Source organism: Trichechus manatus, unplaced genomic scaffold (assembly GCF_000243295.1).
Source record: "Trichechus manatus latirostris isolate Lorelei unplaced genomic scaffold, TriManLat1.0 scaffold00008, whole genome shotgun sequence".
NCBI lineage: Eukaryota > Metazoa > Chordata > Mammalia > Sirenia > Trichechidae > Trichechus > Trichechus manatus.
This window is the reverse complement of record NW_004443944.1, coordinates 19,254,920-19,268,199: the sequence shown is the minus strand read 5'-3', so window position 1 is coordinate 19,268,199 and position 13,280 is coordinate 19,254,920. Positions and strand designations below refer to the sequence as shown.

General features: G+C 50.2%; 1 protein-coding gene across 1 annotated transcript; it reads left to right on the top strand.

Annotated features, from left to right (window-relative positions):
* The first annotated feature begins 1,985 nt into the window (after nucleotides 1-1,985).
* CCN5 (cellular communication network factor 5) lies at nucleotides 1,986-12,792 on the top strand. The gene is made up of 4 exons (XM_004370317.2): nucleotides 1,986-2,087; nucleotides 8,291-8,507; nucleotides 10,755-11,003; nucleotides 12,578-12,792. The coding sequence occupies exons 1-4, from the start codon at nucleotides 2,028-2,030 to the stop codon at nucleotides 12,790-12,792; spliced, it is 741 nt and encodes a 246-aa protein (XP_004370374.1). The 5' UTR covers nucleotides 1,986-2,027.
* Nucleotides 12,793-13,280: the final 488 nt, after the last annotated feature.

The window sequence follows — 13,280 nt, the reverse complement described above, 5'->3', positions numbered from 1 at the left end:
TCCTTCCATTACCTAGAAAGCCACGCAAATAGCAAGGCTTCAGTGATGCTTAGTGATGTTTTACAAAAGATTGAAGCAAGGGCAGATGACCCAGTCAGCAAAGTAAGCACAAGTAAGCCTGTGCTCACTTTGCTGACTGGGTCATCCGCCCCTGTCAGGGATTGTAAATTTGAAAAGATGCTTGGATTCTATAGGAAGGTGCTGGGGGATTGAGAGAGAGACAGATGCCAGCCATCCCTAGAAGCAGAATCTTTGATGTGGTGAAAAAATGTGAAATTGTTTGCTACAGATGATCTGGTAAGCAGGTTAAGCACCGTGCTTACTTGCCTATTGGATAATCCACCCCTGAGATGGAAGTATTACTGTTCATATCCAGGTTCCTTATTACATTTGAGGTTTAGGGTGTTGGTGGAGATTATGGAGGCTAAAACTTTCCCCAGCCACCCCTTGACATCACCTCTAGTATTCAAAGGCCACGTCTTTATACCCATTCACGCCACCCCCTGCCCCACGGCTGAAATGCTGTAGATGCTCCCACAATATTGGTGGTATGAATTTGTACGTGCCTTTGTTGTTGCTGTTAGCAGCCAGCGAGTCAGCCCCCGACTCATGGCAACCCATCTGTTACAGAGTAGAACTACTCCATAGGGTTTTCTTGGCTGTAATCTTTACAGAAGAAGATTGCCAGGCCATTCTTTCGCAGAGCCACTGGGTGGGTTCGAACCACCAACCTTTCAGTTAGCAGCTGATCACAAACCACTTGTGCCACCCAGGCTCCCATACGTGTCTTACTGCCCCACAGAAACAGATCTTTTTGAGGATGTCAGGGACACAGCTTCACAGACAGACTTGGGCTCAAAGGCTGGCTTAAGATCAGGAGCTCAGCTTTTGTGAAAGAGAGAGAGCTGGGGTAAGGAACTCAGCCTCCTAGAGCTTGGGTTTCTAGTCTCTAGGAAGGAGACAAGGATCCTACCCTGAGGCCCTGTGCTCATCATCTCCTCCACCCCCACCCCAGTAAGTTCCAGCCACACGGGCACCTTCTGCTCCCAGAATAGTCGGTACTATCTGCCTTCTCCAGATGTTTGGACATGCTGTTCCCTCTGCCTGGAATACTTCGCCCTCTCTAGCCCCCTCTTTCCTTGGCCTTCTGAAATGGCACCCCCTTCAGAAAGCAATCCCTCACCCTCAGTGTCCTCAGGAATTCCCCTGGATGCTTTCTTGCTGTCACCCCCCTCTAGACCTTGCCCCTGAGTCAGTGGTCATTGTTGTATCTCCAGCACTGGCAATGGGGGCTTTAGAGTTTGCAGAATTAAGCTAAATGGATTTGGCTCAACCAAGCACTGGGCACACAGTAGGCCCAACCAGCTCGGGCTCTCCCACTGGGGCCTGGAAAGCAGGCCATGGGAAGGCCGCACGCTGCCAAGAGCCAGCAGGCGGTCCAGGGAAGTTTTGCTCTGGGTCACACCCACCTCTGGGCAGCTGCCAAGCTCCTTGCCAGAAACCGCAGGCTGGGCCGAGGCTGCCCAGAGTCCGGTCATGGGGCTCAGAGGGCTTATGTCAGATTTGCAAAGGGGGGGGTCCACCGAGCACTGCCTGGATCAACAACTCCCTCCTGGGTTCGGGCAGGGCCGGGGGCAGGGCTGAACCAGTCACAGCAGCGGCTTGTGCCAAGGCCTTCTGGGGCTGGGCAGAGCTAGGGGAGCCCCTGCCAGCCTGTCACAGGCCCCTGGCACTGGCACTGGCTCTGGCTTTTACACACACACACACACACACACACACACACACACACACACACACACACACCCTGGCAGGCACCCCCTTGGTGGCCTCCACGGTCTCCCCTTCAGGTAAATGGGCTTGTCAGAGGAACCTGAAGATGGGGAGAGGAAGAAGGAACGAAAAGGCCAGTCTGTGTGTGAGAGAGAGAGAGTGTGTTTGCCTGGAGTGACCTCACAGCTGCTGGAACATAAAGACTCACGGGTCCTGCCTCCCAGCCTCAAAGCTGGCTCTGCAGGGGACATAGTGACATGAGAGGCACACCACAGACCCATCTCCTTGCCTTCTTCCTTCTCTTCCTCCTCTCAAAGGTAAGTGGGGGGGCCTGGGCCCAAAATGTACCACTGACTTCTTTGGTGTGGTGGGAGGGGGCTGGGAGGTTATGAAATCACAGCCAAGGACCCCCTGGCAGAGTCCCCCTGCATCCGGCACAGCCTGCCCCAGCCAGGCTTCCCTCCCTGTGCCCAGACTGCTGCTCTGGCCAGCTCTGCTGTGTGACCTCAGGCAAGTCCCTTCTCCTCTCTGAATCTCGGCTTCTTCCTTTGTCAAATGGGCACAGTGATTAAGAGGCCTCTGTGGAGCTCATTCTTGATAATGCACCTGAAGTGCTCAGCACAGGGCCTGGAATATGGTAAATGTTCAGAAGAGGGCTTTTATGGTTATTACCAATCCCTACGGCCACTCTATAAAGCAGGGACACCTACCCTCATTATAAGTGGGGAAACTGAGACTTAAGACAGGGCATGCTTTGTCCATCCAAGCCAGGATTTGCATGGGTGTTTAACTAACTGGAAAGGTCATCCTGCAAGGGCACAATGCTGTTGGGCCCTCAGGCGGTGACAGGCAGGCCTGGCTCCAGGGGGCAGGGATATACCTCAGTGGAATAATAATAAACTGCATGGGACTATTATCAAAGGGCTTATGGAGCATCCACCTGTCTAACACACACAACAACTCCATAAGGAATTATATTCTTAATTTTCAGTCAAGTAAGACTCAGAGAGGGTAAGCAACTTGCCCAAAGTCACACAGCCAAGAAACATCAGAGCAATAGAGGAGAAACATGGTGGAGGCCAGATGGGTATGGGTGTGTTGAGGGGCCTCTAGTCTGTGTCTCTCCCCACCTTCAACCTGGGCCAAGGCCACAGGTGCTGAGCCCTGTCATCCCCTCAGGAAATACTGGGTTCCCAGTGCCATGGGGATTGGCCTTACCACAAGCCATGATCACACTGTATTTTCATACTCCTTTGAGAAGCATGGGGCAAGGGCTTCTCCACCCCCACCCGCACCCCTGCCCCATCCCAGGTCCTAATCAGGGGGCAAGGGAAGACTAAGAACCCTGCTAACATCAGTCCTGCTGTCTGTACTCCCAAATGGGACAGACAAGACACGGTGCTAGGATGGGTGCCTTGGGTAGTTGGAGCAGGGGACTTGGGGTTCCAGGAGGGGCCAGGGGAAGGGGCCTGCAATTAAACGAAAGATCAAAATTGAGCTGTCCTCAACATACTGTTCACCCCCTCCATTCTTCCCCAGTCCCAGGAAAATAGGGACTTAGTCATCACAAACATGGAAAGCCACAACAATCCTCAGGGAGAGAATTCTAAGTCTTCCAGGCAGGCTGTGGGCTCCTGGGCTGAAGGTTGTAGAGAGGGGCAGAAGCAGAGACCCAGAAACAATGAAGCCACACTTTGCTGGCTGTGGCCTCATTTAGTCCTTGCTGGCACTCTGAGATAGGTGGTCTTCATTCCCATTTACACAGCAGTTAAGTGATATGTTCAAAGTCACACAGCAAGTCAGTGGTAGAACTTCACTCTCAACTCTCGCCCAGAAGACTCCACGTCCAGTGTTCTTACCACAGAGTCTCACAGCCTGGTGACCACAGCCAGGCTCTTGGGAAACTGAGTGTTGATGGGACAACTTGAACACAGAAAGGGGTGGTTAGGGAGGGTATGGAGTAGAGGGAGGTTGGGAGAGGGCATATCCCTCCTTGGCTATGCCTGAACACCCTCCATAACTTGTCATTATTCCTCTTGAACAAATGGGTAAATGGAGGCAGAAGCTAAGCTGGGGTCAGAGCTCCTGAGAAATTATAGGTAGGCACAGTGATTAAGAGCTTGGGCCTTGGGTTCACGTGAAGTTGGATTCCAATCCTGACTCTACCTCTTACTGGCTGTCACTACATTTCTTTCAGCCTTAGTTTCCTCATCTTTAAAATGGGTATAATGATGGTGCCTCACATTGGAGGGTTAAGTTAGACAACACGTTAAAGTACTCGGCACTAAAGGAGAATGAAGAACATCAAAGTCACAAGGAAATTACTAGCCCAAGAGGCAGAGAGGGCCACATAAACCGGAGACTGCATCAGCCTGAGACCAGAACTAGATGGTGCCTGGCTACCACCAATGACCGCCCTGACAGGGGACACAACAGACAGTCCCTGACGGAGCAGGAGAAAAGTGGGGTGCAGACTCAACTTCTAGAAAAAGACCAGACTTAATGGTCTGACTGAAACTGGAGGAACCCCGGAAAGCATGGCCCCCAGACTCTGTCAACCCAGCACTAAAACCATTCCCAAGGCCAACTCTTCAGTCAGAGATTAGACTGGACTGTGGGACATAAAATGATACTTGTGAAGAGTGTGCTTGTTATCTCAAGTAGATACATGAGACTAAATGGGCAGCTCCTGTCCGGAGGTGAGATGGGAAGGCAGAGAGGGTCAGGAGCTGGTTGAATGGACACAGGAAATCCGGGGTGGAAAGGAGGAATGTGCTGTCACAGTATAGGGAGAGCAATTAGGGTCACATAACAATGTGTATAAATTTTTGTATGAGAAACTAACTTGAATTGTAAACTTTCACTTAAAGTTCAACAATAAAATAAAAAATAAAAAAAAGTAAAGTATTCGGCACACGGTGTGCCCGTGGTGATCGTGAGCTATCATCATCAGTATTATTAATAGCCTCTCCTGGGTGCCAGGACCTGCAGAACCCAGACCCTGCTAAGCTTGCCAGGTAGAGGGAGTCCAACATGGGAACCCAGGAACAAGACAGAGGACCTGTTACCTGGCCCTCCTGTGTTCAGGTGGGGAAGGACTGGAGAGCCCGTTTTGGTCAGAGTCCCTCCCCTCCACCTTCCCACTAACCAAGAGAGCTGAATCCCTGGTTTGGAAGGGAACTCAAAGTCCAGCCTATTGCTTCTCAAATCAATTCCATGAGAGTCACCTGGGAATTTGTTAAATCCAGATTTCGGGTTCAGAAGGTGGGGCCGGAGATGCTGAATTTCTAATAAGCTCCACGCCATGCTGGCATGGACCACACTTTGAGGGCAACACTAGACCATCTTCTCTAGAATCACTTCAGCATCACCCAATCCCCTGCTTGAAATAGCTCCAGAGAGGGGGGACTCCCTTTCTCCAGGGGCAGCCAGACACACCCATCTATCACCCAGTGCTGCCTTAGATGGGAGCCCGGTGACTGCCTCCTCTGTGGCCCTGCCAGAGCTGGTCTGACAGTTTGGGGCGACCCCTGGTGGCCAGGGTAGGCACTGCAGGCCACTGAAAGGTTTGCAGGAATGGGGGCTATCAAGGGTGGGGCAGGGTGGGAGCAAAGGCATCATTGCCTTCTTGGGAGCCACACAGGAGATATGAAGTAATTAATTTTATCCTTCTAGACTGCAAATCTTCCCTTCTCTATATAGAATCCTTTACTTCCCAAAAGATCCTACCAATTTAAAGATCCGAAAACACTCCTGAACCAAACCAGTTGCCATAGAATCTATTCTGACTCATGGCAATCCCATGTGTTTCAGAGTAGAACTGCCCTTCATAGGTTTTTTTTTTTTTCCTAAATTTTATTTATTTTGTTGTTGTTGAGAATATACACAGCTAAACATACACCAATTCAACAGTTTCTTCAAGTACAATTTAGTGACATTGATTACATTCTTCAAGTTGTGTGACCATTCTCACTCTCCTTTTCTGAGCTGTTCCTCCCCCATTAACATAAAGTCACTGCCCCCTAAGGTTCCCATCTAATCTTTTGAGTTGCTGTTGTCAATTTTATCCCATATAGATAATTCTTGAAAGAACATAATGCTCGAGGCAGACCTTTTTTACCAGTTAAGCTAAATTATTGTTCTGTTTTAAGGAGACTTCAGGGTTTAAGGTTTTTGGTTTAAGGTTTAAAGATTATCTCAGGGCAATATTTTCAGGGGTTCATCCAGCCTCCACGGCTCCAGAAAGTCTGGATTCCATGAGAATTTGAAATTCTGTTGTGCTTTTCCCCCATTTTGATCAAAGATTCCTCTGTGGAATCTTTGATCAAAATGCTTAGTAATGGTAGCCAGGCACCTTCCAGTTCTTCTGGTCTCATGGCAAAGGAGGCAGTTGTTCATGGAGGCAATTAGCCTCACATTCCATATCCTCCTCCTATTCCTGACTCTTCTTCTTCCTCTTTTGCCCCAGGTGAATAGGGACCAATTGTTGTGCCTTGGATGGCTGCTTGCAAGGTTTTAAGACCCCAGGCACTATGTAATGAACCAGGAGGTAAAACAGAGGCACTAAACACGTTATTAGGCCAATTAACTGGGATGTCCCCCGAAACCATACCCTAAACCTCCAAATGAAGGAATCAAATCCCATGAGGTGTTTGGTTGTACATAAGCAACCTCAGCAGCTACTCTTTTTTTTTTTTTTTTTTCGGTTGTTGTTATAAATACCACACAACTTTAGCCAAGTCAATGTTTTACAGGCATGCAGCTTATTGACAGCAGTTATAATAATCAGCTGTGCAATCCTACCCTTAATCAATGCAATTGTTCCATCACCGTTAACCCCTTTTCCCTCTCCCTCCTGTTCCGGTACAAAAAAACCAAAGTCTCTGCCATCTAGTTGATTCCGACTCATAGCAACCCTATAGGACAGGGCAGAACTGCCCCATAGGGTTTCCGAGGCTGTAAATCCTTAAGGAAGCAGGCTGCCACATCTTTCTCTCACAGAGAGGCTGGCGGGTTCAAACTGCTGACCTTTTGGTTAGCAGCTGAGTACTTTAACCATTGCTCCACCAGGGCTCCTTCTGCCCCTGCTAACCACTAATAAACTTTGGTCTCTATACATTTGCCTTTTCTTGTCTTTTTATTTAAATGGGTTCATACAATATTTGTTCTTTTGTGACTGGCTTATTTCACTTAGCAGAATGTCTTCAAACTCCATCTGCCTCGCGTTTTTAATGGCTGTGATCTTTTGGAAGTAGATTGCCAGGCCTTTCTTCTGAGGTGCCTTTGGGTAGATTTGAACCATCAATCTTTTGGTTAGTAGCCAAGTGCTTAACTGTTTGTGGCACCCAGGGACTCCTAAACTAAAGATCAGTCCCCCACAAAAGAGGCTGCTGGGAACATCTTGAATTATGCCTAGCTCTTGGTCCCCACCTTCAAGTGGACATGCAGGAGCCCATGTTTCTCCTCCAGTTTGCCATGCAGTGGGCCCTCTGCCTAACTGACATCTGGCTCACAGCTTGGTTGTTTCTTTGTCCTAGGTGGGCAGTCAGAGCACTTGGGTTGATGCCCTGACTCTGCCACTGGGGGCTGGTGCCTGGTTCAGGTGCCCATGACAGGAAAAGTCTGTCCCTGGGTCCTCAGTGGGGAAGCAGGAACTTGGAATTGCAGCTAACACACTGCAAGTTTTGGCAAGGCCCTTCCTCCTCGTGGACCTCAGTTTCCCCATCTGTACATGAGGGGGTTGGACTGGATCAGAGGGGCTGAAAACCTAGCTGTGCACCAAAAGCTTTTGGACATCTTGTTAAAAATACAGATTCCAGGGCCCCACCTCTGGGAGTTCGGACTTGGTAAGTCTCGGAGAGGGCCTTGAGATGTGCATTTTACCAATCTTCCTGGCTGATTTGAACGCCCATCCCAGGGTTGGGAAACACATTCTCGATTGTTCCAAAGATTAAAAATGCTCACGATACTATTTAATTTGATCAGTCCTCAAGGTAAGTATCCACAGTCCACATGCCGGAAAATGCTGCTTTAATCCATCATTTTGCTGTGTTTGCTTTTCTGTAAGCTCCTAGAGGGCAGGACCTAAGCCATTTCCTGTCGTTAATGATGATGATGGTGATAGATAAACACATTGAGCATTTATCTACTGCATGCCAGACAGTGTGCCCAATTTCATGTATTCCTCAAAATAATCCTGAGTTAGGTACTATTATTGTCCCCGTTTCACAGGTGAGGAAACTGAGGCTCAGAAAGGTTAAGTAACTTGCCCGAGGTCCCACAGTTAATCAGGGGAAGAGCCAGGACTGGAACTCTTGCCCAGTGTCCTTGCTCATGGCCACAATGCAACGAAGGGCCACAGGACAGCCAGGGCTCAAGGCCAGGTCCATATGACTCTCAGCCAACGTGTGGACCCCACATTGCCCAGCCAGGCAGAGTGGTGGCCAGCTGCGGGGGAGGGGGACGGGGCTCAATGTCTGCCTTCAAAGTCCGTGGCTGAGTGAGGTCCTTCTTTCTGCAGGTGTGTGCCCAGCTGTGCCCGACACCGTGTGCCTGCCCCTGGCCACCTCCCCGATGCCCACCAGGGGTGCCCCTGGTGCTGGACGGCTGCGGCTGCTGCCGGGTGTGTGCACGGAGGCTGGGGGAGCCCTGCGACCACCTCCACGTCTGCGACCCCAGCCAGGGCCTGGTCTGCCAGCTCAGGGCGGGCCCTGGCGGCCAGAGGGCTGAGTGCCTCTGTAAGCAGGTTTGCGGGACTGATGGAGGAGGGTGGGCAAGGCCACGGGTTCTCGGTCCAAGAGTAGCCTCCTCTGTCTACCTCTCTCACCCTCACTTCACATACACCACCCACTCCAGCCACACCTGGTAGTCTATCGCTCCCTAAGCCCACCCCCAACTTCTCCCCTCTTGGCCTCTGCTGGGACCATGCCTACCACCGGACTGGTCCTCCCCCCATGCCTGCTTGTCCAAATCACAGCCAACTGCCAAAGGCTCAAACACCTCCTCCCTTGAGTAGACAAACATTCCAGGTCCTTCACACCAAAAGGCATTGTCCCCTTCTCAGGACCCTCACCCGCTTTCGGGAAAATGGAAGTGCAAGCCTTCATCCAAGGAATGATAGGTGCCAGGCCCTGTGCTAAGCACTTACTACACAATCCTCACAACAACCCTATGAGGCAAGGACTTTCAGACCCATTTTATAGATAAGGAAACTGAGGCTCAGCTTCCATCCTGCTTACTGTTGCACAGCTTGGGGCCCTCGTCAAGCAGGCTCTCAAGGCAGCCCGGCAATCTGTCTTCCTCCCGGATTGGGAGGCCTGGAACTGCAGTGTGAGTCCTGGATTTGCTACTTATGGGTGACCTTGAGCAAGATCCATCTTCCCCGACTCTTCTAGGCCCCGCTGGCCTCTGATGCTTCAGGGCGAGGTTTCTCCACCTCCCTCACGTGACTTCGGGGCAGGACATTCTTTGTTGTGGCGGCTGCCCTGTGCATTGTCGGTTGTATAGCAGCGTCCCTGGCCTCCACTCACTAGATGCCGATACCAACCTTCCAAGCTGTGACAACCCAAACTGTCTCCAGACAGTGCTGTCTCCTGGGGGCAGAATCATTCCCCGTTGAGAACCACTGCTTTAGGGAAACAGAAAAACATGGGGATACTCTCAAAATTATAAGCCTTGCAGAGAAATTACCTCTCTCTTCGATGTGCATGTCCCTTTTCTAAAAATAACAACTAGAGAGAGAGAGAGAGAGGCCCATAAATCAATAAAAATGAGTCCATCTACAAGAAAAAAAACTTTAAACACCTGTAAAAAAAAGTCTGTTAAAAAACTTATAGAGTAGACAGAAAGTTAGCAACAGCAAGTTCTTGTTAAATGCTTTATTTGATTGGGGCATGTAGTAGTGAGAAAGTGGAGATTTGTTATATAAACTCATAAATGACTGCTAATAAAAATGTATCTAAAGAAAACAGTTGCCACCAACGTCTCTAGGAAGCCCTCCGTTGCTGTTCCTTCCACGTTCTGCCATGGAGCAGGCGCCTTTGCATCTGTCTCCCCACTGGCTCGCAGTCCCTGGAGGCAAGGATTATGTCTTCCTCCTATTCAGGAGCACGGTGGTTGGCACACAGGAGATGCACAAGAAATATTTCTTGAACTATAACGAATGACAGCTAGTTTATCAAGTGTCTTCTATATGCTGAGCCTCATGCCAGGCATTCACTCAAGGGGCATTTCCTGAGGTTCTGTATGTCCCTCGTGGTGGCGGTGGGGCCATGATGACACGGCCCCGCCCTCAAGGAGCTCTCCTTCAGTGGAGGAAGTTGAGGGCTTCATTCAAGGAGTGTTTCCTGAGCACCTACTATATGCTAGCACTGTGCTAGGGGCTATGTACATATTACCCCCCAGGTAACCGAAGGCACAGATTTAGCGTTAAGGTGACTCAGAGAAGTTAGGCAACTTACTCAAAGCCACACAGCCAGCAAGTTAAGCTCTGGGCTAACAGTGATGACTGCAACACAGCAGGTGGACAATGAAACTTTGCTGCATGAAATCTCAGTGCATATAAATTATAATAACAGCAACACAGAAGCTAGGATCGATTGAAGGTCTTTATGTGGGGTATGTTACGTATATCACTTCACAACCATTGAAATAAGTACCATTATATCCCCATTTTGCAGATAAGGAAACTGAGGCAAGAAGCGATATCACTTGGCCAAGGTGCACAGTTAATAAAGGGCAGAGCTGGGGCTCAAACCAGGCCAGACTTCCTGCAAACTCTGGGCCAGGGTCCAGTCTGCCACGCCGTCTCCCCGCAGGGCCAGGCAGGCTGGCTGTGGGGAGGGATGGGACGCATATTGCTGGTCCTGCCAGATCTGCGTTGGCTCTGCCAGGGCCATCCGCAGGACGTGGCTGGCATGGCCTCAGCTGGCCTTGCCCAGAGAAGGGTCCGGGTGACCGATGGGGGTTCGGTTTCTCCCCTGCAGTCGGAGAGGATGACGGGAGCTGTGAGGTGAATGGCCGCCTGTACCAGGAAGGAGAGACCTTCCAGCCCCACTGCAGGATTCGCTGCCGCTGTGAGGATGGTGGCTTCACCTGCGTGTCGCTGTGCAGCGAGGACGTCCTGCTGCCCAGCCCGGAATGCCCCCAACCCAGGAGGGTGGAGGTCCCGGGCAAGTGCTGCCCCGAGTGGGTCTGCACCGAGGCCCTGGGGGTGCAGACCCTCCCAGCCCGAGGTGAGCGTCAGCTGGGGTCAGCCCTGGGGCGGGACCACGGGGACAGTGGGGGGGCCTAGAGGGGTGAGGACACCTGGAGACAGAAAAGTAAAGGTTTCGCTGACAGACGCTGGGTGGTGGGCGGCAGGAAAGGAGACTGGGTGGAGAGTCGCTAATCAGACCCTTTAAAACTGGTGGAACAAGAAGCTGCGGTTTAAGTGTATAATTTTCAATCATGTTGTTCTTGTTAGGTGCTGTCAAGTCAGTTTCAACTCGTAGTGACCCCATGTGACGGAGTAAAACTGACCCTTTTTTAAATTTTGTTTTGTTGTTGTTGTTGAGACTATACCCAGCAAAACATACACCAATTCGATAGTGTGGACGTGTACAATTCAGTGACACTGATTACCTCTGCCAGCTGTGCAACCATTCTCATCCTCCTTTTCTGAGTTGTTCCTCTCCCATTAACATAAACTCAGTGCCCCCTAAGTTCTAGGCTGTAATCTTTATAGGAGCAGATTGCCAGGCCTTTCTCTTGCAGCGCTGCTGAGTGGGTTCCAACTGCCAGCATGTCAGTTAGCAGCTGAGGGCTTAACCATTATGCCACCAGGGCTCCTATAATCGTAAGTCATAACTAACTAAAAATAAAAATTGGGTGGCAGAGTGACAAGGGGAGAATTAGGGTACTTGAACAAATTCTTATATTTCATAGCAGAAGGTCCACGGCCACTAAGATTGATCAATATACGGTATTATTATTTGGACTTATCAAAAGAGGAGCTCAGAACTGAGCCAGGCAAAGTGGTTGCTTCTGGGATGTGATCTAGAGGTAGGCAGATGTGGAGGAAAGGCATTTACCTCCCAGTGAACTCTTCAGTTTTAGAGCTTCTATTGTTCTTATGTTGCCATTTTTGTTTTTTGTTTTGTTTTTATCACATGACTGTCATTAATTAAAAAAAAAAAAAAGACAACCAAAAGGGGATTGGTTACAGAAATGACTGTGCCATATGAGAGGCAGTGAAACGTGGTGGGTTACAAGTGCAAGGATTCTGCGCAGGTTCTAATCCTAGCTCTGCCACCTACTAGCTGTGTGACTCTGGACAAGTTGCTTAACTTCTCTGTGTCTCAGTGTCTCCATCTGTAAAATGAGGGCGATGAGAGCATCTACTTCATAGAGTTGTTGTGAGGACTAAATGAATTAATACAAGTAAAGCAGATAGAACAGAGCCTGGTTCATACTCCTTCATCAGTGGTAGCTATTATTATCCCTATGATAGAATATGATACATGCGTTTAAAATATAAACGCATACAAGAATGCCAAGGAGTTCAACTTAAGTATAAAAAGTATGTATTAAGCATACTTTGTACTAAGTATAAAAAAGAAACAGTATGTCAGTGTGATCTACATTATGTGTGTGCTTGTGTGTGTGTACACCGGCATATGTAACATACACGCATACATACCACACACAGGTGCGTATAAACAGGGTTTATTGACCTCAGTCCAGAGAGGTTAAGCAACTTAAGCAAGCAGGTAGGTTGATTTGGCTGCCAAGCCCTTCTCAGTGCTGACCCCTCTTTCTTCCCCCACAGAACCCCAGTTTTTTGGCCTTGTAGCTCCCCAGCCCATCCCATGCCCAGAATGGAGCACGGCCTGGGGCCCCTGCTCGACCACCTGTGGGCTGGGCGTGGCCACCCGGGTGTCCAACCAGAACCGCTTCTGCCGACTGGAGACCCAGCGCCGCCTGTGCTTTCCCGGGCTCTGCCCGCCCACCAGGGGGCGCAGCCCATGGAACAGAGCCTTTTAGAGCCAGGCCTGGGAACCGTGACGCGGCGCCCACGGTCCCCAGCAGGCAGCCCTGTGCCCCAGCCGGGGCAGATGGCAGATGGCCCCTCCCCACGCCCTGGGCTGCAGGTAACAATCCGGCTTGGATCCGCAGAACAGGCTCTGGAGGACAAGAATATTCGCAAGCTGCCTGGTCTGTCTGGACCCTGAGATATAGCTCGGCAGAGAGAGGGTGCATGACCTCGTCCCTCTCCTCTAGTTCACAGCCTGGGAAGCTGGCCAAGGCTTCTCGGGTTTTCTGGTCCATTCTTTGCCTCCTCCTATCCTTTATGCTCATGGACGAACTTTCTCTCCAATTTCCCCTGGGAGAATATGGTACAACCAGCTCGCTTAATAATTAGGCAGAGGAGGGTGCTGGGCTGGAAGGGCAACTTTCCTGGAGGTCTGGTGAAAAACACACACAGACATTCTGAATCTCCTGCTTCCCTTTCCTAGAGTTAAGTAAAAAGG